The sequence below is a fragment of the Pteropus vampyrus genome, unplaced genomic scaffold (assembly GCF_000151845.1).
Source record: "Pteropus vampyrus isolate Shadow unplaced genomic scaffold, Pvam_2.0 Scaffold8, whole genome shotgun sequence".
Lineage (NCBI taxonomy): Eukaryota > Metazoa > Chordata > Mammalia > Chiroptera > Pteropodidae > Pteropus > Pteropus vampyrus.
In genome coordinates, this window is record NW_011888789.1 from 12603946 (window position 1) to 12630447 (window position 26502).

Genomic DNA, 26502 nt, shown 5'->3' on the forward strand with positions numbered 1-26502 from the left:
GTGTGGGTGTGTTTGTACATTTACGTGTGTCTTTGTACTAGAAATGTCACAATGCTTGTCCTGCCCATGCTCCCTGCTATCCTGACCATGATGTTTGGATCAGATAATGAGCCAAGAGCTAGCCAGCCCCTGACTTAATGCCAGTGATTCTGCATGAGAGAATGAGCTAGGCTGAATTCCTTTTTTTTTTTTGATTATGTAATTAAAGGCAGTTAAAAGTAAGGCAGAAAACTGTAAGAATTTGATGGATGTCATGAAATAGGAGCAGGGCCAGAATGATTATGGCAAGCTTCAGCCATTTACAAGAGATATAAGGGAACAGGAGTGTTGAGTGAGTTGAGAAAGAGAGAACATGATTGACTAATTATGTGACACATGAAAAGACAGGTGGACCCCCAAGTTACCTCAATTTCTACCAAGTTTTCAGTTCCAGTTTTGTCCCCCACTTATAAATAGACCCTTATATTTTTGTGCCTGTCCTTGCCACTTCCTAAACTCAACTGCTTCAGTTATTATAAATAATGCTGAGGTAAATGGCTTTGTAAATAAAAATTTCAGAATATCTTGATTGTCTTCTGAGGTTAAACTACTATCATGATGCACATCTTTTAAGGTTTTAGATATAGTTTTGCCAAATTTCTCTTTAAAAGAGTTTTTACTAGTTTGCCTTCCAACCAGCTTTCAATAAATGTTTTTATTCTCTATGTTATAGTCAAAATTAGTTTCTGTTGATTTAAAGCTTTTTACTTTATTCTTTCTTGGTTATTAGTGATATTGGATTTTTTGGTCTCTGTATATTTATTCCTTTTTTTTTTGTGAGTTTCTTGTTGATGTTCTTTGTTTACTTAAAAATTAGTGTGTTTTTCTTATTGATTTTATAATGACTGGGAATATACCTAGCCTTTTAAGGTTATATATAATTTTAGCTATTGGCTTGGGGTAGAATGGTATTTTTCATTTAATGGAGTATCTTTTAATCCTAACTAATGAGAATGAAAGAAGAATAGATTTACATTTTTGTAAGTAGTTTTTTTCAACAGCTATTGGAATAATCATTTTTTCTTTTGACCTGTTAATATGCTGGGTTATATGAATAAATTCCCTAACATTAAATTATCTTTACATTCCTGGAGCAAATGCTGGCATCGTTGAATTTTTCTTCAGTATGTTCCTAGATTCTATGTGTTGATGAATATACTTTTGTATTTCTGAAGCTGTATACTTATGACTTTTTTTGAATTTATAAAATTTACTTATAGTCAGTACTCTTAAGTCTCATAAAAACTAGCTAAGACTGAATTAAAACATAACAGGAAATTTATTGATTCAAACCACAGAATCAAATAAAGAGATTTGAAACCCAGAATCCCAGATAATGTTCCTATAGTTCTTTTCCTGTATCTTTCATCTCTGCTTCTCCCTTTTTGGCTTCCCCTTCCCCTCAGCTTTATAACATATTCTAAGTTTAAGGTGTACAATGTGATGATTTGAAACACATATATATTGTGAAATAATTACCACAATATGGTTAGTTAACATATCAATCACCTCTATAAATAACAATTTTTGTGTCTATGGGGAGAACATTTAAATTTGCTCTCTTAGCAACTTTCAAATATATAACACAGTATTGTTAACTATAATCATTGCGCTGAATATTAGATACCCAGATCTTGTTTATCTTATAACTGGAAGTTTGTACTCTTTGAAAAGAAAGTGGATGGCTGCAGCGTTATAGCTCCTTTGTGGAACATCCCTGAAGGGCAGTGGTGAAAGAAAATCCTCCCAGTGGATAGAGTGTCCAGCATTGCACCAGGTTGTTCTCTTGGAAGTTTGCTTGGCAGGAGAAATGGCCAAACATGCTTTATAATCCAGTTTATTCCTGAAGGAGACCCATCCTCTTCTTTATTTAAAGGGTTCTGGGTCTGTTATATGGCTCAAGTCTGGAAACTGATTGAGGGCTTCTGACTCAGATTTTTTTTTTTTTTGATTCAGTTTAGACTTTTGTTCACTTGACCTAGAACTTTTCTGCTTTTACAGATGTAGTGAGAATTTGTTAGTAGGCTTTTGAACCATTTTATTTTTAGGAACATCATCATCAACTATCTAACACTGTAGGTCTATGAGAGTCAGACTATTCTGATTGCTGCTTTGACTGTTCTCATTGGTTTAACACTCTGCATTCGTTTCGACAGTGGAGGGCTGCCACTTGGCCTCTTTTAACCCCAGGATCCAAATACAATGATTGCATTTCAATTTTTTCATTCAATGTCCACAGTTCCTACTGTAAGGTCTAGTCAACAGAGAACAATGATCACAGAGCTCTTCAAGGAGGCTGGGGTGCCCCTCACAAATTTATTTTTCACAGTCATGGTGAAAAGTGTGTCTTTTGAACTCTCTGAGTGAGTAAGTCTTAAACAGCAAACCTACTCTAACATACCATTTTTCCTTTGAATGATTTCTTTTACCTTACACAGAGGTAGGTCCAGCATTTCCAACTCACTCACCGTGGGCTACCTTTTGATCTACTTTTCATCCTGTTATAGCTCTTTCTAAATCTCTGACCTGCAACATTAAATACAGAATCTCCACTTAGTGAGTCCATATCAGTAAATTAGGCCTGATCCAACTTTATGTTCTTTCTACCATTATCCCACACCCTTAATTCCCATACTCATTCCCTAGATTTCTGTCTGTATAAATTAGAAAAATCAAGTAATTCTCTTGGTTTGTAGCACACCTCCTCATTGGTCCCACTTTGTACCTCACCTCTAGGGACCTGCTGGGACTTGAGTCTAGTTATAAGTCTAGAAGCAAAGAAAAGTGGTAGGGGTGGTTCTTGAAGAAAATCAACATTGTCTTGCATGGCAGCTTCCTCAAAGGAGGCTATTAAAATTCCCTCAGGCAATGAAGCACTAATCCCTTCTCTTGGGAGTAGAAAGGTCTCTGTTGAGGGTAAAGAGACTACTTCCACTGGCATAGGAGAGTCATCAGAAATTAGGGACTCAGTGTCCTCTGCTTTGTCAGGTCTTCTAACACATCCCCATTCCAGCTTTCAGGATCTCCTCCTTTCCTAATCAGTGCCCTCACTTTAAAAGTAGATATCTTATGAGGTGGGGAGTTTGACTTGTACTATAATCTCACCAGTTGCAAGATAAGATTCTGGGTTTGATTTTCAGAGATCTTAGCCTTGCTACAGGAGATGAGGGTCTCCTTCAGGGCACACATAGAAGCTTTTGGGTCATTTATGCCTAACTGAGCTGGGAATTCTGATTTCTGAGCTCATCCTTTTCTTTCTCCACTTTGTCCAATGATATTAGGAGTAACCACTCAATCTCACATTTGTTAGTTTGACAAAAATATTCAGAAGTATCATAGACACAGTTACCCAGAATCTTAATTTTGTCAGTGGTTGATTAGGAATAACCAGTGGTGATATTTTGCCTATCTCTATTGCCATATTACACTATAGACTATCAGTATTATTTTTACTATTGGAAATAGAGTCATTCACATCTTTAAATGTAATCAGATAAGAGAACCAATTTCATAGACCCAGGAACCAATTCAGAGATTTTATCCTTAAAGCCTGTTTCTCTAGAACCATCCTTCGTATTAGTATCTGCATTAGAAGTGTGTATCCACACTTCTTTAAAAGTATGCGTATATGTATATGTGTATATATATAAAATTAGAATGCAGATACTAATAGAGAGGGAAAGAGAGATTTTGATTTGTTTTAAGTAATTGATTCACATGATGATCATGGAGGCTGACAAGACCCAAAGTTTGCAGTTGGCAAGCTGGAGATCCAGGAGAGACAATGATGTAGTTCCAGCCTGAGTACAAAGGCTTGTAAACCAGGAGGGCTGATGGTAGTTAAAGTCTGAAAGCTAGTTGGCCTAAGACCTAGGAAAAGCCGATGTTTTAGTTCAAGTCGGAGGGTAGGAAAAACCACAGTCCCAGATCGAAGACAGGAAGACAAGTGTAATTTCCTGTTATTGAGGGGAGGCTCAACCTTTTTGTTCTATTCTAGCGATCAGCTGATTGGATAAGGCTCATCCACATTAGGGAAGCAGTCTACTTTACTCAATCTACTAATTTAAGTATTCAACTCAACAAAAAACACCCTCATAGAAACACTCAGAATAGTGTTTGACCACATATCTGGCACCTTGTGTCCCATACCTGTCAGTGCATAAATGTAATTATCACATTCAATTATTACAAATCAGTGAAGTTCAAAGTAAAAATATCAATTGGAAAAAGCATCCATAGAAGATGGTGGTTTGTAATATTCATTTGTCTTCTTTGTCTGCACAATACTTTCAAGAGTATAGAGGAATAAGTAGGGAATAAATCTCAAAGTATGAAATATGTGAGATCTCATCAGTAGATAACAGATTTCCCCAAGTTTTGAAAAACTGAAAGAGGACAGAAAGTAGTTAGAGTAGTAGAACCTATAGCTTACAGTGCAATGTAAGTGCAATGTACGATGTGAACAAGAAGACTATATTTTAGCCTGGCAGAACCCTAAACAAATTGGTGATTTGGAAATAATGGTTATTACTGAGAGTGAGGTGAAGCATGAGGCTGAAAATGAAATTACTTTTGGTTGGCTAATGGAGAGGCTAGCTCTTTCTCTCGTCTGTCTGCTTCTTTTATCCTGTCAACAAAAAATCAGCAACCATTTGCCTAGTCCTGTAGGTTGTAGATGAAAAGAAGACTGAATTAAAACATAACAGGAAATTTATTGATTCAAACCACAGAATCAAATAAAGAGATTTGAAACCCAGAATCCCAGATAATGTTCCTATAGTTCTTTTCCTGTATCTTTCATCTCTGCTTCTCCCTTTTTGGCTTCCCCTTCCCCTCAGCTTTATAACATATTCTAAGTTTAAGGTGTACAATGTGATGATTTGAAACACATATATATTGTGAAATAATTACCACAATATGGTTAGTTAACATATCAATCACCTCTATAAATAACAATTTTTGTGTCTATGGGGAGAACATTTAAATTTGCTCTCTTAGCAACTTTCAAGTATATAACACAGTATTGTTAACTATAATCATTGCGCTGAATATTAGATACCCAGATCTTGTTTATCTTATAACTGGAAGTTTGTACTCTTTGAAAAGAAAGTGGATGGCTGCAGCGTTATAGCACCTTTGTGGAACATCCCTGAAGGGCAGTGGTGAAAGAAAATTCTCCCAGTGGACAGAGTGTCCAGCATTGCACCAGGTTGTTCTCTTGGAAGTTTGCTTGGCAGGAGAAATGGCCAAACATGCTTTATAATCCAGTTTATTCCTGAAGGAGACCCATCCTCTTCTTTATTTAAAGGGTTCTGGTCTGTTATATGGCTCAAGTCTGGAAACTGATTGAGGGCTTCTGACTCAGATTTTTTTTTTTTTTGATTCAGTTTAGACTTTTGTTCACTTGACCTAGAACTTTTCTGCTTTTACAGATGTAGTGAGAATTTGTTAGTAGGCTTTTGAACCATTTTATTTTTAGGAACATCATCATCAACTATCTAACACTGTAGGTCTATGAGAGTCAGACTATTCTGATTGCTGCTTTGACTGTTCTCATTGGTTTAACACTCTGCATTCGTTTCGACAGTGGAGGGCTGCCACTTGGCCTCTTTTAACCCCAGGATCCAAATAGAATGATTGCATTTCAATTTTTTCATTCAATGTCCACAGTTCCTACTGTAAGGTCTAGTCAACAGAGAACAATGATCACAGAGCTCTTCAAGGAGGCTGGGGTGCCCCTCACAAATTTATTTTTCACAGTCATGGTGAAAAGTGTGTCTTTTGAACTCTCTGAGTGAGTAAGTCTTAAACAGCAAACCTACTCTAACATACCATTTTTCCTTTGAATGATTTCTTTTACCTTACACAGAGGTAGGTCCAGCATTTCCAACTCACTCACCGTGGGCTACCTTTTGATCTACTTTTCATCCTGTTATAGCTCTTTCTAAATCTCTGACCTGCAACATTAAATACAGAATCTCCACTTAGTGAGTCCATATCAGTAAATTAGGCCTGATCCAACTTTATGTTCTTTCTACCATTATCCCACACCCTTAATTCCCATACTCATTCCCTAGATTTCTGTCTGTATAAATTAGAAAAATCAAGTAATTCTCTTGGTTTGTAGCACACCTCCTCATTGGTCCCACTTTGTACCTCACCTCTAGGGACCTGCTGGGACTTGAGTCTAGTTATAAGTCTAGAAGCAAAGAAAAGTGGTAGGGGTGGTTCTTGAAGAAAATCAACATTGTCTTGCATGGCAGCTTCCTCAAAGGAGGCTATTAAAATTCCCTCAGGCAATGAAGCACTAATCCCTTCTCTTGGGAGTAGAAAGGTCTCTGTTGAGGGTAAAGAGACTACTTCCACTGGCATAGGAGAGTCATCAGAAATTAGGGACTCAGTGTCCTCTGCTTTGTCAGGTCTTCTAACACATCCCCATTCCAGCTTTCAGGATCTCCTCCTTTCCTAATCAGTGCCCTCACTTTAAAAGTAGATATCTTATGAGGTGGGGAGTTTGACTTGTACTATAATCTCACCAGTTGCAAGATAAGATTCTGGGTTTGATTTTCAGAGATCTTAGCCTTGCTACAGGAGATGAGGGTCTCCTTCAGGGCACACATAGAAGCTTTTGGGTCATTTATGCCTAACTGAGCTGGGAATTCTGATTTCTGAGCTCATCCTTTTCTTTCTCCACTTTGTCCAATGATATTAGGAGTAACCACTCAATCTCACATTTGTTAGTTTGACAAAAATATTCAGAAGTATCATAGACACAGTTACCCAGAATCTTAATTTTGTCAGTGGTTGATTAGGAATAACCAGTGGTGATATTTTGCCTATCTCTATTGCCATATTACACTATAGACTATCAGTATTATTTTTACTATTGGAAATAGAGTCATTCACATCTTTAAATGTAATCAGATAAGAGAACCAATTTCATAGACCCAGGAACCAATTCAGAGATTTTATCCTTAAAGCCTGTTTCTCTAGAACCATCCTTCGTATTAGTATCTGCATTAGAAGTGTGTATCCACACTTCTTTAAAAGTATGCGTATATGTATATGTGTATATATATAAAATTAGAATGCAGATACTAATAGAGAGGGAAAGAGAGATTTTGATTTGTTTTAAGTAATTGATTCACATGATGATCATGGAGGCTGACAAGACCCAAAGTTTGCAGTTGGCAAGCTGGAGATCCAGGAGAGACAATGATGTAGTTCCAGCCTGAGTACAAAGGCTTGTAAACCAGGAGGGCTGATGGTAGTTAAAGTCTGAAAGCTAGTTGGCCTAAGACCTAGGAAAAGCCGATGTTTTAGTTCAAGTCGGAGGGTAGGAAAAACCACAGTCCCAGATCGAAGACAGGAAGACAAGTGTAATTTCCTGTTATTGAGGGGAGGCTCAACCTTTTTGTTCTATTCTAGCGATCAGCTGATTGGATAAGGCTCATCCACATTAGGGAAGCAGTCTACTTTACTCAATCTACTAATTTAAGTATTCAACTCAACAAAAAACACCCTCATAGAAACACTCAGAATAGTGTTTGACCACATATCTGGCACCTTGTGTCCCATACCTGTCAGTGCATAAATGTAATTATCACATTCAATTATTACAAATCAGTGAAGTTCAAAGTAAAAATATCAATTGGAAAAAGCATCCATAGAAGATGGTGGTTTGTAATATTCATTTGTCTTCTTTGTCTGCACAATACTTTCAAGAGTATAGAGGAATAAGTAGGGAATAAATCTCAAAGTATGAAATATGTGAGATCTCATCAGTAGATAACAGATTTCCCCAAGTTTTGAAAAACTGAAAGAGGACAGAAAGTAGTTAGAGTAGTAGAACCTATAGCTTACAGTGCAATGTAAGTGCAATGTATGATGTGAACAAGAAGACTATATTTTAGCCTGGCAGAACCCTAAACAAATTGGTGATTTGGAAATAATGGTTATTACTGAGAGTGAGGTGAAGCATGAGGCTGAAAATGAAATTACTTTTGGTTGGCTAATGGAGAGGCTAGCTCTTTCTCTCGTCTGTCTGCTTCTTTTATCCTGTCAACAAAAAATCAGCAACCATTTGCCTAGTCCTGTAGGTTGTAGATGAAAAGATAAGAATTTTGATGTTATATTTGGTCATCCTCTTATGAAATACCCATCTCCCTAGCCTAACCCTCGTACACTGTTCCCCTTCATGCATACATAACTGAACTATAGATGGATTGTTACATAAAGTTAGGCAATTCTTTGAGGAAGATTAATGAAAAGACTAAGACAGAAAAAAGAAAATATAAAAGCCTTCGAGGATCAATTAAATATTTTAAAATTCAACTAATTTAACTTTCTAATTTAGAGAAAGAAAACAGAGAAAGTAGACAATTGTGAAATTTAACAGTATTTGTGAAGAAAATTCCTAGTAGCTTCCAGAGACAAAACAAACTCTCAAAATAGATAACATATAGAAGAATGAGATTGAGAACCAAATTCTAGAATACAAGAGAACAACTTTCATTTTTCTGAAAGTTTCTCAACCTAGAATTCTGTACACAGCCAAAGTATCAATCAAGTGAGAGGGCACAATAAAAACATTTTAGAGATTCAAAGGATCAGAAAATTTATCTTTTATTTACCCTTTCATAGGAAATCATCTAACTGTAATGTTCCAGCAAATGAAGAAGTAAACCAAAAAGAGAAAGAATTGTAATCTAGGTCGTAGAAGTATGTCAAAGAGAAATGCTAAAATAACAGCTGTGTACCAGGCCAGAAGAATAATTAATTTAGATTAGAGTAAGGGGACCATATAGGCAGGTTTCTAGAGAATGAAGGAACTTGAAAGAGGAAGTGACACGATAGCTTTTTTTTTTTTTATGAGTTAAATATTGATGTGACAGAGGCCAATTGTGTAAGAAGAAAGACAAGTATTGGGTGCAGTGAAAACAAATGCTATATAAGAAAGAAAATATGCTCATAATACTTAGCTTTGAAATCAAAAGTGTTTTGTCTTAGTTGTTGGCAAGAGATACATATTCCTTATATAATTGTTTTCTCACAGATGAAGTTCTATTAAAATAACATTCCAAGGTTTTTGAGTGACGTCAGCGATATGGCTGAATAAAAGATTCCTCATTTGTATCCTTCCAAAAATAATAATTTGGCATTTATTCATGGACAGAAGTGCCTTTGTGGGAGCTGTGGGACATGGAAGGAGTCTTGTCCTGTGTGTCAGGTAATAGGCATAGAGACCTTGGTCCTGGATGTGAACCCTGCAGTGGCCTTGCCTAGCTCCAGCCCTTCCAGGCTGCAGTATGGAAGCCCCTAAAAAACAACAGCATAGACAATCGCCCATGGATAAGAGAGCCTTTGTAGAAGTCTAGATTTCTAGTGGAGAAGTTCCAGCACAGTGTTGAATTTAAAAAAAAAAAAAAAATGAATTGGATGCATAGGGGAGGGTACGCGGGACAGTGTGACTCTACCTGCATCACTCTTTACCCAACACAGCACAGCTTAGGGCCAGGAGAGATCTTTTCAGCCTGTGAATACTCCTGTGGGGAAAATGAGGAATGAGTGAGCACCTGGCTTCCCCAGTTATACAGAGCCATTCTCTCTCACCCCAACCAGAGTACTGACTTGTGAACTGCATCACTGAAGGATGAGAAGAGGCTGGAAGAGGGGCACAGGCCTTTGGAGGACATTAAAAGGATGCAGATCCTACTGTGTCGTAGAAGACTCCACCAAGAAGCCTGTCCACAAGTGGCCAGGGATGCCTTGCATTTAGATCCCTCCAAGTGGCCCATGGGCACCCCTAGCACTCTGTGTACCTCACCCAGACGCTCCCTCATCTTTTGGCCAACACCCCACATGCCCTGTCAACAATGGTGGCAAGAGGGAGCTTTTTCAGACAGCTAGTGAGCCTGAGTAGAGAGCCAGCCAGAACCCGTGGACCAGAGAGAGACCACAAACTTGAGCTTTAGCCTCACCCTTAGGAAAACAAAAAGGAGGTTTTCAACACTTGGCTTGGTGTTGCAGAGTCAAGAAGAGGCAGTAAGCTTAAGAATTCTGGCACAGGAGGGAGCAAGAAGTGTGGAGCAGGCATATCCATAGAAAGTCTGAGAAAGCTTCAGAATCCCTAGTTGAGCTGAAGGAAGGTATTTCTCTCATGAAGGCAGTTAGTAAAAACTGGAGGAGTTGTCTGCTACTTCAAATGTGAATACAGCAATCCAAAACTTCAGAAATGTGGAAAATCAAGGGAACATGACACTACCAAAGGATTGCAATAATCTTTCAGTAACATGACAATCTGTGATTTACTAATAAGGATTTAAATAGCTCTTTTAAGGAAGCCTAATGAGCTATAAGAAAACATAGAAAGGTAATTGAACGAGATCAGGAAAACAATACATGAACAAAATGAGAAGTTTAACAAAAAGGCAAATCATGAAAAAGAACCAAATAGAAGTTCTGGAGCTGAGTAATACAATCAATGTAATGAAAAATAAAATAGCATCAACATCAGAATGGATGAAGCAAAAAAAAAAAAAAAAAGAATCTGAGTTGGAAGAGAAGAACTTTGAATGTATCCATTCAGGTGAAAAGAAAAAAGAAGAAAGAAAAAGAGTGAAGAAGGCTGATGTGACCTTTGGTATAACACCAAAAGAAACAATTTGTGAGTTCAGAAGAAGAGGGAAAAAGGGCAGCAAGCTTATTTAAAGAAATAATAGCTGACAGGTTCCCAAAGCTGAAGAGAGAATTGGATATTCAAGTTTATGAAGCAAATGGGTCACGAGACAAGCTCAATTTAAAGAGAGCATCTCCAAGACACATTATGACAAATCTGTCAAAAATTAGAGAATCAAAAGCAACAAGAGAAAATATGCTTGTAATTTTCAAGGGAACCCACACAAGTCTACCAATGGATTTCTCAGCAGAAATTTTGTAGTTAGGACAGAATGGGATGATATATTCAAAATAATGAAAGAAAAAAAAAGCCAACCAAGAATACTCTATTTGGCAAAGTTGTTCTTCAGAAATGAAGAGGTAAAGACATTCCTAGAAAAACAAAAGCTGAGGGTGTTTATTGCCATTAGATCTACCTTAAAAGATGTGCTGAAAGGAGTTCTTTAAGTCCAAATGAAAGGATGCTAATTAGTAACATGTAAACATATGAGAATATACAACATATTGGTAAAGGTAAATATATAGTTAAATTCAGAATACTTTCATACTGTAATATGGTGTTGTGTAAACCATTTTGGTATAAAAGTTAAAGGACAAGAGTAATAAAAACTAAACTTAAATAATTTGTTAGCAAATATACAACATAAAGATAATTGTGACATCAAAAGCATAAAAAGGGAGGAGTAAAAGGGTAGAGCTTTTGTGTATGTTTGAGTATACAATAGATTGTTATGTCTATAAGATGTTTCATGTAATTCTTATGGTAACCATAAGGCAAACACCTACAGTAGGTTTACAAAAGATGAAGAGAATCACAGAATACACTTTGGAAAAATCACCAATTCACAAAGGAGATCATCAGGAGAGGAAGAAAGGAACAAGGGACTACAAAACTACCAGAAAACAATGAATAAGATAGCATAATAAGTCCTTACACGTCAGTAATTAGAGATCAATAACAGGAGGAAAACTTGCAAGTTCACAAATATATGGAAATTAAACAACACACTTTTGAATAAACAATGGAGCATAAAAGATACCTTTAAACGAACAAAATCAAAACACAGTAAATCAAAACTTATGGGATGCACCAAAAGTAGTTCTATGAGAGAAGTTTATAGTGATAAATGCCTACAGTAAGAAAAATTAAAGATCTCAACCTAATTTTACACCTCGAAGAAATAGAAAATGAAGAGCAAACTAAGCCCAAAGTTAGTAGAAGGAAGGAAATAACAACGGGCAGATAAATTAAACTGAGACCAGAAAAACAAAAGAGAAAAAAACAAGACCTGGATTCTTGAAAATATAGACAAAATTGACAAACCTATAGTTAGACTAGAGAAGATGCGAATAAAATCAGAAATGAAAGAAGAGACATTACAACTGATACCACAGAAGTATGAAGATTCATGAGAGACTGCGATGAAAAAGTATATACTAAAAAATTGGATAACCTGGAATAAATGAATACATTTCTGGAAATGTACAACCCACCAAGACTAAATCATGATAAAATAAGAAATCTGAACAGACCAATAACAAGTAAGGAGATTGTCTCAGTAATCAACAATCTCTCAACAAAGAAAAGTCCAGTATCAAATGGTTTAAGTGGTGAATTCCACCAAAGGTTTAACAAAGAATTAATGCCAGTTCTTCTTAAACTCTTCCAAAAATTGAAGAGAACATTTTCAGATCATAAGACCAGCATTACCCTGATAGCAAAGCCAAATAAGTACACTATAAGAAAAGAAAATTACAGTATCCCTGATGAATATAGATGCATAAATTCTCAACAAAATATTAGCAAACCAAATTGAACAGCACATTAACAAGATCTTACACCAGGATCAATTCTTATGTATCCCTGGAATGTAAAGATGGTTCAATATAGGCAAATCTATGATACACCATATTAGTTGAATGAAAGAAAAAAATCATATGATTCTTTCAATAGAAGCAGAAGGCACTTGAGAAAATATGACATCTGTTTATGATACAAACCTCTTAACAAATTGGGTATATAAGGAATGTACCTCTACACAATAAAGGCCATATCTGACAAGCCCACAACTTATATCGTATTCAACAGTGAAAGTTGAAAGCTTTTCCTCTAAGGTCAGAAACAATACAAGTGTGCCCAGTCTTACCACTCTTATTTAACATAGTACTGCAAGTTGTAGCCAGAGCATTCAGGCTACGAAGAAGAAATTAAAGGCATCGAAACTGTAATAAAAAAATAACATTGTCTTTGTTTGCAAATGATATGATCTTTTATATGGAAAAGCCCTATAGACTTCACCAAAAAATGTTGGAACTAATAACAAATTGGAGAAAGCTGCAGGATAGAAGATTAAGATATAGAAATAATTTGCTTGTGTATACACTAATAATGTACTACCTGAATAATAAGAAAAACCACACCATTCACAATAGCATCAAAACATGAAATATTTATGAATAAATTTAACCAAGGAGGTGAAAGATTTGTCAACTGAACACTACAAGACTTTGATAAAGGAAGTTGAAGAAGACACAAATATAGGCATACCTCATTTTATTGTACTTTGCTTAATTGCACTTTGCAGATACTGTTTTTTTTGTTTTTTTGTTTTGTTTTTTTTTAATGCAAATTGAAGGTTCATGGCTCAGAGTTGAGCCAGTCTTGGCACCATTTTTTTCAACATGCTGAGATGATGGTTAGCATTTTTTAACACTAAAGTAATTTTAAATTAAAAATCTGCCTTTTTTTAGACATAATACTATTACACACTTAATAGACTACAATATAGTGTAAATATACCTTTTATTTGTACTGGGAAACCAAAAATTCATGTGACTGGCTTTATTGTGATATTCACTTTATTGTGGTGAATATCTTTCCATTTATAGGCATACTTCAGAGATATGCGGGTGGAATTGAACCTGCATATCTCTGAAGTATGCCTGTAAATGGAAAGATATCCTGTGTTCATGGGTTGGAAGAATTAATATTGTTAACATTTGCATACCACCCAAAGCCATATGTAGATACATTGCAATCCCTATCAAAATTTCACTTGCATTTTTTTACAGAAATAGAACAAATCTTAAAATTTGTATGAGACTACAAGGACCATGAAAATAGACACATAGACCCACAGGATAGAATAGCCCAGAAACAACCACCCACATATATGGTCAATTGATATTTGTCAAGGGAGCCAAGAATTTGGAATGGAAAAAGGATCATCTCTTCAATAAGTAATATTGAGAAAAGTGGATATTCACATGCTATTAAGTATTTTAATGATACTGGACCCCTGTCTTTTCACCACTCACAAAAATTAACTTGAAATGTATTATGACTTATACATAAGATCTGAAACTATAAAACTCTTAGAAGAAAACATAGGGAAAAAGCTCCTTGACATTGGTCTCGACAATGCTTTTTTTGATACAGCATCAAAAGCATGAGCGTCAAAAGCAAAAATAATTAAGTGAGATTATATCAAACTAGAAAGCTGTACAACTGTAAAAGAAATAATGAACAAAATGAAAAGGTAACCTATAGAATGGGAGAAAATACTTGCGAATCATTGATAAGGGGTTAATAACCAAGATAAATAAAGCACTCATACAATTCAATAGCAAAGAAACAATCTGATTAAAAAGTGGGCAGAGCATCTGAATGACATTTTTCCAAAGAAGGCAACAAATGGCCAACGGACACATGAAAAAATGCTCAACATCACCAATCATTGGAGAAGTACAAATCAAAATCACAATGAGATATCACCCCATTCCTATTACATAAGTTATCATAAAAAGGACAAGACATAACAAGTGTTCCTGAGGATGTGGAGATAATGAAACCCTTGTGGACTGTTGGTGGGAATGTAAATTGGTACAGCCACTGTGGAAAATAGTATGATGTTTCCTCAAAAAATTAAAAATAGATCTACCATATGATCCAGCAATTCCACTTCTGGATATATATCCAAAGGAAATGAAAACAAGATCTCAAGTAAATATCTGTGGTCCCATGTACATTGCAGCATTATTCTAGTAGCCAAGATATGGAAACAATCTAAGTATCTATCAATGGATGAATGAATAAAGAGAATGTTGTATATGTGTACAGTGGAATATTATTCATTCATGAGAAAGAAGGAAATCTTGCCATTCGAGACAGCATGGATGGACCTTGAGGACATTATGCTAAGTAAAATAAGTCAGACAGAGAAAGACAAATACTGTATGATCTTACTTGTATGTGGAATCTAAAAAGCTGAACTCATAAAAACGAAGTAGAATTGTGGTTGCCAGGGCCTGGGGTGGGATGGGGTGGTGGAAATAGAATAACAAGTGTTCATGAAGATGTTGGTCAAAGGGTACAAACTTCTGGTTATAAGATGAATAAGTTCTGGGGATCTAATATTTAGCACAGTGATTATAGTTAATAATATTATATACTTGAAAATATTAAGAGTAGATTTTAAATGTTCTCACTACAAAAAAGAAATGATAATTATGTGGAATGGTGGGGGTGGTACCTAAGCCTACTGTGGTAATCATTTCACAGAATATAAATTTGTCAAATCACCATGTTGTATATCTTAAACTTATGCAATGTTAGACGTCAATTGTATCTCAGTAAAGCTGGAAAAAAATAAATAACACTCCCAGCCTCAGTGTGTTCCTCCTTCACTTTCTCCAAGGGACACAAAGTGACTGATGCAGCTGATAAGTTTGGGAGAAGACACTGGGCATGGGTGGCTCAGTCCCTTCTGTCTTCTCTTTTCAGATCTACCTGCCTGCAGAGAGGGTGTATTCTGGTCTGCTCTCTCAACCATGCAGTAAATTTAGCAGGGCAGGCTCTGCTTCTGTGGGGGGAGGCCTGTGGTTGTCCAGAGCAGCCTGTGACTAGGCAGGTAAGTTTGATTTTGGGGTGCAGTATTAGGAAGCTCATTTCGTTGTTTACTTAAGTCATGTTAACTGTTTTATTGATAATATAGATAATTTATCTCCAATTGTCAGCCTCCCCATCTTTTGTCACCTGGTTCTGAATTTGCTCAGATAGTAGTGGCATGAGTGGTTAATATCCTAATATTATGGTATAAATATTAAGCAATATTTAGTTTGAGAAGGTGAAGAAGGGACCTTTGGATTTGTGTTAGAAAGCAGAATTCTTCTCTATCATAAATAATGTTAATTGATGATGTCTATAATAGATAAGTCAAGAAATAGGATACAATTTAAAACAGGAAGGTAATTACCAGAAGAGTGGTTGCCTGTAGACTGCTAAACTTGCTGACTAGATAGACATGGGTCATAGAGTTATTTCATCATAAGCACTTTTAGCACTATTTTATTTTTAACCATGTGCATGTATTATTTTGTTTTAAAAGATGAAATGAAAAAAATATAAGTCAACTGGTCTGTTCTTTAGAAATGATTTTGAAGTATTCTGTCAGCTTGACTGAGACTAGTACAGCATTGACATTCAGAGACTTGTTGACATTCACAGGCTGAGTAATCTACAGTGGGAAGAATTCATGACAGTGGCGATACTGGAATGCATGTTTACTTCAAAATTTATGTATTGCCAAAATTATGAGATTTTTTCTCTGAAACTCTTGCTATCACACAAAAACAGTGCTGATTGCCTGGTTTGAAAATAACCAACAAAATATGGCTTTTTGTTTTCCTGAAATGTGATGTAAGATATTTATTGACTATCTGACTATGAACATGACTCTTTGCTTTGGAAATTAGGCATGCTTCAGGTTTGGTGCTAGGTTTAGTATCTTTGGTCGTTTCTAGGAATGAAACATCCATGTTTAATGAGTTGACTTTGTTTATTTTTTGATAAATGTTCTGAGTGCATTTGAAGATAGTGTATTCTCACTTAAAATGTACAGTGTTTGATAATTGTATATTCAGATCTTTTACATTCTTAAGTTATCTGCAGTTTATCTTTTTAGTAGCACCGAACACTTATCTACATTTAATCTCACCTATTTTTGTTGAGTACTTCTCTGGGTTAGATTTCTAGTAGATTTTTTTAAATGAAGGGATACATACATTTAAAATCTGTTAGACACTGCCAATTTACTTTTCAATGAGGTGGTAACAATTTACATTTCACTAATTGTATATGAGGGTGTCTTATTTTCTCCCACACTCTCGCTGTTATATGTTATCAATCTCTTTAATTTTTGACATCCTGATTAAGTCTCACAAAGCCTCATTATTATTATTATTATTATTGCATTTCTCTTCTTGTACATCTTTTTATATCTCTATTAGTGCTGTGTATTTTTTCTGTTAAGTCCATATTCATATCTTACCACTTTTTGTTGGATTGTCACTTTATTATTGATTTTGAGAGCTCGTTGTATTTAAAGAATATTAACTCAGTTATGTCATAAATGTTTTTTAGTTTGTCATTTGTCTTTGCCATAAAGAAACGTTGAAGTATCTTTCAGTTTTGTCTGTTTTGTTTTCATGTCATGCTTAGGAAAGCTTTTTGTATACCAATATAATATAAATATGTTTTCATTTTGTATTTTTATCATTTGGTTGGGCTTTTGCTTTTATTGGCACAGCTTAATTTATTGACATTTAGTTCTGTTTCTGTGATCTTAGTTAGCTGTTTTTAAATGTTTTAAAATGTTTCCTACTTTATTTTCTTCTCTTGCTGGATTGCACAAATTGTATGTTTGTGGTATGTGCGTGTATGTGTGCATGTGTGTATGTGTGAGTTCAGTTTGGCAGTTATATATCTTTTTCCTTCTATTATACTACTTTTTTTTTATAGCAAGAAAAACACATTTTTATATTTCCTCCACCAGCATTAAGAATAAAAATAGTTTCTACTGATTTTCCCATGTAAGATGTATCACAATTACTTTCAAACACTTTCTTTTCATTGGAAAAATATTGACTCCAGGTTAGTACTAACATATATAGATATAAGTCCTTTTAACTTTGCATTTTATTATGTTTTCTTACTATGCCAACAACATTTACACACAAGAAAGATGGCAAATGCTTAGTATGTGTACTTATACTGATACACTGATGGAACCAAACAGCAAACACTTTGTACAGGTGTAAAATAGGATCGGTTGGATTCTTTCCTTTATGGCCTCTACTAAAGGCTGGACTCTGGCACTTTGAGCATGCTGACAATTTAGTACTACTTCAGACCTATATTCTTTATATATTTACTCAACATTTATTTAGGGGGGAAGCTAAACATCAAGTGAGAAAAAAGTGTAAAAGGAGAATTCTTCAGTTTCTTTTCTTATTGTCCCAGGTAGTTCATCTTTGGTTTCAAACTTATATCCTGAAATCAGTAAATGAGAAATTCTGTAGTTATCTTCATCTGCCCTCCTTCATGTGTGGTTATTGGTGGTGGGGGGGAGGTAGGTGGGTGATGTTAGAAAAAATCTTACTTTACCACTCCAAGCAGCTTATCAGTGTTTTTTCCAGTTTGGTTCTACCCATCCCACAGAGTAAAACACTGCCAGTCAAAACACACTTTTCCACTGAGAATTTGGAATTTTTCTGCTCCCTAAAGTAAATCGGTCGGAAAGTAACACATTTTATCTTATTTCTGTGATCTTATTTAATGTTTGAAGTGTTCACTATAAATCCGTTATTAAGAGAAACGTCTTCTTTTAGCTAAACAGGGCAGCTACTGGTAACTATTTTCTCAAAAAACTTTATGAATGTATAAAAAAAGTATTTTGAAATTTTTACCTAGGAGAAATGATTGGGTAGAGGACAGATGAGGAGTGACTTATTACTTGGAATCTTCTGTACTTTAAAAAAATTTTATCATATGAATATCTTTTTAATTTAAAAACTAATTAAAATTATTAGAGGAAACATAATGTAGAGATCCTCTGACTATAATTCTTTTGAAACCTATGTACTTTTTAGAACAGAAAATCTATCGATGTTTCATTGTTCTCTGATTGCTCTTTATATTATTGGAGCATTTAAACATTCTGATTTTGTGTAGCTGGTTTAAAATAGCACTCTAATCTTTAAAAAAGGTTAGTCTTTTTTTTTCTAACATCACAAAAGAGCAGTTTTTAAAAAAATAAAATTGTCAATTTTCCAGAAAACTGAAAAGTTTCTAGTAAGTTTTTAGCTGATTTCCTTTAGGTCTTTAGTTTAATATTTTTCTCTGGTTATGACACTTTTTATAACTTTTTCAATATTTAGGACTAATTTCTGTTTTATATCTTATTGCATGAACTAAAATTTCTAGAACTATATAAGATAATAATGATTTATTTTCAATAGTGCTTTTAATAGAAATGCCTGTATTGTTTCATAATTAATTAGGATACTGAAAGATAGGTTTTGTCTTATTGACAAAATATTCTTCTTTTATTTTTGAAAGAATTTTAAAAATTAAAATGAGTTTCAAATTTTATCAAATGCTATTTTGATATCTGTTTTAATAATGATAATTTATGTGAGGCATTAGAGTAATGGATTTCCTCTCGTTGAGCCTTTCTTATATAGTAGTAGGATCATTTCCATCTGGCTACTTCTGATTTGAAAAAAATCCGTTTGTGAATATTTTATCTAGGATTTTCCCGTCTATATTTATATGGAAGGATAGATTATAGTTTAACATTGTTTTTGACCTTTCTGTCATCTTTGTCCTTTTTGATAAATTAGATCAATGTCAATTAATTTCACTTATTTTTCTACATTTGCAAATATATAATATGGGAATTAATTATTCCTTAAAAGTTTTAAAGAGTTTACTAAATGAAATAATCTATGCCCAGGTCTTTTTTTCTGGCTAGTTTACTAATGTGTCCAGTTTTTTTTTTTACTCATTACTTCATTTTTTTTTTTTTTTTTCAGATCTGTAGAAACTTCCAATGTGTAAATGCCTCTATTCTGAATTATGACTGTGATATTCAGAAAAAGTGTTATGGACATGGGGTAGGTAATATCCTCTTTTGGATTGTTCGTGGAAGTAGTGCCGAATAATGAGGATTCCTAGTGAGGGTTAAGTGAGACTTCTCAAGATTTTAAAATTTTTAAACATTGGGGAATTTAGATACTGATAAATTTTTTATTCTTAAGAGTGTCTATGGATTTGCATGAATTTTTTTCTCTTGGTTTCCAGTTCATGATTTAGAGCAACATTCACAATTAACAAAAGTGGTATTTTGATTATTTCGAAGGTGTGTAATAGCAATAAGAATTGTCACTGCGAAAATGGCTGGGCTCCCCCAAATTGTGAGACTAAAGGATATGGAGGAAGTGTGGACAGTGGACCTACCTACAATGGCAAGTAATATAGAAAAAAATTAGTGTGATCTCCCAGTTGCCTGTGTCAGAAATTGGGCATCCTTATACCTTTCCCACACTTCTCACAGTTATACATTAAACTATATTGGTTCAGCCACCTAAATTTTTCACAAGTGTTTCTATTTTTTTTGTTACTATTAATTACTTTCAGTTTCTTTCCTGGACTACCGTAACAGCCTCTTAACTAGGCTCCCTCTTTCCCATCTTGCTTCCTATAATTCACATTCCATACTACATTACAGAGTTTTAATGTTTTCCTTCAAGAATTCAGTTTTGATTATGTTATTGTCCTGCTTTAAATTCAGTGCTTCTGCATTGCTATTAGAATGAAGTCCAGAAATCTTTAACATGGCTTAAATGCCCTGGATTATTTGCCCCTAGCTTAGCTTTTCCAACCTTATTTCACTATGCTTAAGACATTGTAACTGTTTTTATTTCCTTTAATAGGCTACTCTCTTTTACCTCTGAGTTTTCATACCGTATTATATTCACATTGTTGGAACTTGGTTAATTGCTGCTCAGATTTCAGTTTATACCTTATTTCCTCTAAAAAGTTTTCCATGACTATCTAAATCTGAATTAATATGCCCTTTCTATTCTCCTATTACTATAAGAACTATCATATATTGGAGTAATTACTCGTTTACTACTTATTTTTATTCCTTGATAGACTATAAATGAGCTCCTTGTTCGCCAGTATCTTCCTACTGAGAAGCTATGCTTTCTTTCTCTTGGGTAAATACTGGGTGGAATGTCTGGCTTATAGAGTAGGTTTATGTTTAGTATTTTAAGAAACTACCAATCTGTTTCCCAAAGTGGCTTTAGCATTTTACATTTTCTCCATCTGTATATTAGGGTTCCAATTTCTCCATATTCAGTGACGTAAGATAAATAGATACAATTTGTACAATTTGTAACAGCTTTTGAATTAACAAATAAAATATATTTTAAAACATTAAAAAAAATAAGTTTTCCACATATTGTGCAACAGTTGGTATGATCAATCTTTTTTAAATTTTAGCCATTCTAGTAGGTGTGTAGTGGTATTTCATCGTGGTTTTAATTTGTATATCTCTAATTAAAATGATGTTGAGCATCTTTTTGTGTGCTTATTTGCCATCTACATATCTTCTTTAGTGATGTGTCTATTCAAATTGTTTGCCCAGTTTTTAGTTAGGATGTTTGCTTTCCTGAGTTTTGAGAGTTCTTTATTCTGGATACAAGTCCTTTATGAAATATATACTTTATAAATATTTTTTCCTGGTCTGCTTACTTTGGATTTAATATGTTCTTCTTTTTCTAGTTTCTTAAGATAGAAAATCAGGTCATTGATTTGAGACATTTTTTTCTTTTTTAATATAAGGACTGAAGTGCTATCGATTTTCCTTTAAGAACTACTTTTTTTTGCACCCCACAAATTTTAATATGTTATGCTTTCATTTCCATTCAGCTCAAAGTTACTTCTCATATACCTCTTATTTCTTCAACTTATGAATTATTTAGAAGTGTGTTACTTTGTTTTATAGTATCTGGGGGATTTTCCAGATATTTTAGTGTTATTGATATCATTTATTCTACTGTATTCATAGAGAACATACTTTGTATGACTTGAGTCCTTTTATATTTTTTGAAGCTTGTTTTATGGCTCAGAAGATGGTTTAGCTTAGTAATAAGTTATCTATACACTTGAAAATAATTTGTATTCTGCTACAGTTGGGTGGAGTGTTTTATAAATAATTAGTTCATATTAGTTGACAGATGTTTAAGTCTTTTATATCCTTACTAATTTCTGTATACTTGTTCTATTATTGAGAGAAATATTGACATTCCTTGCTATAACTGCTAATTTGCCTATTTTTCCTTGTACTTCTGTTAGTTTTTGCTTTATGCATTGTGAAACTCTGTTATTAGATACAAAACCATTTAGGATCCTTCTGTCCTCCTGATAAATCGAGCCCTGTATCATTATGAAATAGCTCTCTTTATACCTGGTAATATTCTCTGCTCTGCAATTAGATATTAAAATAGTTACTTCAGATTTCTTTTGCTTAGTCAGCATGAGAAATCCTTTTTCATCCTTCTACTTTTAATCTCTTTGTGTCTTTATATGTAAAGCAGGTTTCTTGTGGGCAGCATATAGTTGGGTCTTGCTTTTTTACATAGTCTGCTAATCTCTGCCTTTTAATTGAGTTGTTTTGACTGTACTGAATTTGATTATTGGTATTTGGGTTTAAATCCACCATATTGATATTTTTCTATCACAGTTTCCCTTTATGTGATATTATACCACTTCAGTATGCTTCCATTTCTCTTTCCCTGCCTTTTGTGCTATTGTTGACGTACTTCTACGTGTGTTATGAACTCTACAATTCATTATTATTTTTCCTTTAAACAGTTGATTATCTTTTAAAAAGATTTAAATAATAAAGAAGTCTTATATTTACCCACATAGTTAGCAGTTCTGGTGCTCTTAATTTATTTTTGTATAAAGTCAGATTTCCATTTGGTATCATTCAATTTCTGCTGCTTTTAACATTCCTTATAATGCAGGTCTACCAGTGACAAATACCTTTAGCTTTTGGCTATGTGAAAAATCCTTTATTTTGCCTTAAATAATAACTGGGTAAAGAAATCTGGGGTGAAGATTTTTTCCCCCCTTTCACTTTTTCAAAGAGTTTTCTATATTGTCATTTGACTTTCATTCTTTTTCCTGAGAAATCTGCAATCATCTTTTTTTTTTGGTCTTCCATTTGTAATGTGTTTTTATACCTCTGATTGTTTGTAAGATTTCTCTTCATCTCTGATTTTTAGCATTTGATTACATGTGCCTTAGCATGCTTGAGATTTGTTGAACTTTTTCAGTTTGTGTTTTTATAGTTTAATTCAAATTTGGAAAACTTTTGGCAATTATTTCTTCAAAAATCTTTTGTCTTTTTCTTCTTCAGGATTCCAATTACATGTATATTTGATAATTTGGAGTTCTTTCACATCTCATTGATTTGCGTTGATGTGTGTGTGTGTGTGTGTGTGTGTGTGTGTGTGTGTGTGTGTGTGTGTGTGTGTGTTCAATTTTAAATACTTTCTATTGTTGTTCTTCAAGTGTACTGTGTTTCTGTGGTATCTGAACTGCTATTAATTCCACCCGGTATATTTTTTATTTCTGTGAGTTCTATTTGTTTCTTTTCTTGTATCTTTTATGTCTCTACATAGCATGTTCAGTCTTTGCTGTAGCTTCTTGAACATGTAGAATACAGCCATAACAACTTCTGATATCCTTGTCTATTAATTCTATCATCTGTTTCTTCTAAGTCAGTTTGATTGATTTTTCTCCTCATTTTGGATCATAGTGTCCTGCTTCTTTGCATTGCCTTGTAATTTTTTACTGGATGCCACAAATCGTGAATTTTGCCTTCTTGTATAGTAGATAAGTTTTGGATTTATGTTGATGAACTTTGTTCTAGTGTATTTGTGTTACTTGTACATAATTTGATCCTTTTGGGTCTTGCTTTTAAGCTCTATTTGGGAGGACCTGAGCAACATTTAGCCTAGGGCTAACACTGCCCCATGACTGAGGCAAAAAACCTCTTCTGTTTTTTTTCTACTTAATGCCATATTAATTGTGGAGTTTTCCACTGGAAATGGTAGGAACAGGTACTCTTCCTAGTCCTGTGTGAGTTGTGGGTTTTTTTTCTGCTAATCCTTTCAGGTGATTCTTTCTTTGGCTTCAGGTGGTTTCCTTACATGCATGCATTGATCAGTACTCAGCTGAATATTTGAGAGGAACCCTCTGCAGAGTTTTCAGGTTCTGGCTGTGCAGCTCTCTCCTTTCTGGCTCTTTGCCAAATGATCCCTAGCTGCCTCAGCTTCCTTGGACAGCCAGCTCCATCTTCTCAACTCAAGGAAACCACTGAGCTTTGCTTGGATTTTTTTCACTCTTTACTTTCACTAGGCAGCAAACTAGGACAAATGTAAAGCTCACCTTGTTTTCTGTCTCAGGGTTCACTGTTTTTCATTGCCTGATGTCCAGTGTCTTGAAAACTGTTGCTTCATATATTTTGCCTGGTTTTCTGGTTGTTATAGCTAACAGGATAAATCTGGCCTCTGTTACTCCATTTTGGTTAGAACTATGGATTTTAATGGCTGTTTATCATTCCATTGAGTGAATGTTTCATAACTTAGCTGTTTCCTAATTCTTTGACAGGTTGATTCTAACATTGTAATGTACATCTTAATATTTATGCATTTTTTTGAGTGGAGGATAAATTGCCAGAAATGAAATTACTAGGTTCAAGGGTATAATCCTTTTAATGGTTCTTGATAAAAATTCCAAATAAATCATGTAATGCTATTGACAGCATGAAGGTACCAATTTCAGCATAACCTTGCTAGTGTTGGCTGCTTTAATAAAAATTTTGTCTACTTGTTAGTAGGTATACAATAATATATCAAGGTTGCTTTAATTTTTAATATTTTTAATTGGGCTGAATGTTGTTTCATGTAGTGTTGTACAACTTTTAACAGAAAGTTTTGGCACTTTTACAAACTTAAAATTATGATGAAAATGTTTATAGTTTACCACTCCTGTTCATATTTATTGTAGACCATAGAACAGATAAAATTAATGTTAATTAGTGAATTTTTAAAACTTATGAGACTTAAAATCTAGAAGCCATAAAAAATAAGATTGATAAATTCAACTAAGAATAGTAAACCTAAGAATAATAAACTTATGCATGGAGAAAAGCTGTTACTGTAAGACAAATGACAAAAATGGAGAGATTATTTCCAAATAATACACAGACAAAGCTAATATCCCTAATACATAAGGAGCTTTTAGAAATTGAGAAGGAAAAAACCAATAGTTTCTAGAAAAATCATCAAAGGACTCAGCAGAAAATGTTTCTTTAAATATAAAAGGTTGCTCAACTTACAGTATAAAAAAAATGTAAATTAAAAATTCTGTAACATAAGTTTTACCTACCAGGATGGCTAAAATGTACAAGTTTTACTCTGTGGATGAGGCTGTGAGGAATTCTTGTATATTGCTGGCTGGCATGTTAAGTTGTAACCACCATCTTTTGGACAATTTGACAGTGCCTTGAAAAAATGATTGAATGTATTTACCCTCTGATATTGGATTTCTACTCTTGAGAAATTATTATCTAGCTATACCTGTACCCATTGTAATTATTTATTATGATTATGACATCATAAGGTTATTCATTATTTCATTATAGCATTTTTAAATAACAAAAGATAGAAAAATGAAAGTATCAGTTGGATACTGGTTCAGTAAACTGTAGAACATCCTTGCAATGTAGTTTTGTACAGTTGTTGAGAAAATGAGACAGTTATCTATATATGGTTTGGGTAGATATATAGATAAGTGAAAAAAATGATGTGCTGAATAGTGTATATGGTATGCTGCCTTCTTTGTAAGAAAGGGTTGGCACTAAACATATGTTCTTGCTTACATTTGCATGAAGAAATACTGGAAGATAATATAAGAAATTAATAAAAGTGGTTATTTTGGGGAAGGCAGAAATGAAGTGGGCGGGGGTGAAGTATGAGCAAGATTTTTCAGTATATTCAATTTATATCATTTTGACATTCGAACGTGAAAATTAATATAAAATACTTATAATCATCAACTGTGTTATAATTAATGTGAGTTAACTTCTAATTTAATTATCATTAATATAAAATTCTCCTCTCTAGAAAAGAATACTGCATTGAGGGATGGACTTCTGGTATTCTTCTTCTTAATTATTCCCCTTATTGTATTTGCTGCTTTTGTCTTCATCAAGAGAAATCAGCTGCGAAAAAGCTGCTTCAGAAAGAAGAGATCACAAACCTATGAGTACTTAGATTTTTTCTTTTGAATTCATATGAAATAATTAAAAGTTATTAATGATGATAGTCATATTATAGAGACTGGTTTAAAAGTAGAGTACTAAGTTATCTCTCTGTTGTTTTGACATGATTAGCAGGGACAAAATGATAGTGGTGACTCAGTCACCTCTTAAAATGGTAAAGGGGAAAGTGTTACGGTGACTAACTTGTGTACTACTAAAAATGGCCCTTTGGGTTCATTTTGCTTGACATTGATTTCTGACAGTGGAATAAGTAGGATTCTGGGCTACAATTTCAGATTTGGGCTTCTTAATTAGAGATTAAAATATTTGGATAAAGATTAAAAATGTAAATGTTGAAAATTTTTCTTCTGTGTCCATTTCAAGGGTCAGTTCTCATAGAGGAAGAGCTTTTCGAATCTCAGTTTTAAAAACAGATTTTGTGAATTATAAGCTTTTAAGACATAAGTTTTGATTGAAGAAAGGGTTGTCATAATTCAGACACCTGACATTTCTAGTCCATGTGTTGGGCTCTTGTACAATTATCTGTCTCTCAACTATCTCTTCTAATATGTCAGCATTAAAATATAACACAGATTAGCATAGA

The 26502-nt window shown here is 34.2% G+C and overlaps 1 protein-coding gene across 2 annotated transcripts in view; it reads left to right on the forward strand.

Annotated features, from left to right (window-relative positions):
- The window catches only part of ADAM9 (ADAM metallopeptidase domain 9), a 109784-nt gene that overhangs the window by 67571 nt on the left and 15711 nt on the right, over positions 1-26502 (forward strand). The window contains exons 17-19 of one of the 2 annotated variants that reach the window (XM_011372618.2): positions 19591-19671; positions 19917-20022; positions 25762-25903. In XM_011372618.2, coding sequence (XP_011370920.1) covers positions 19591-19671; positions 19917-20022; positions 25762-25903 — 329 coding nt within the window. The remainder of the gene's footprint in view (positions 1-19590; positions 19672-19916; positions 20023-25761; positions 25904-26502) is intronic. The other variant, XM_023519658.1, reaches the window with a different exon arrangement.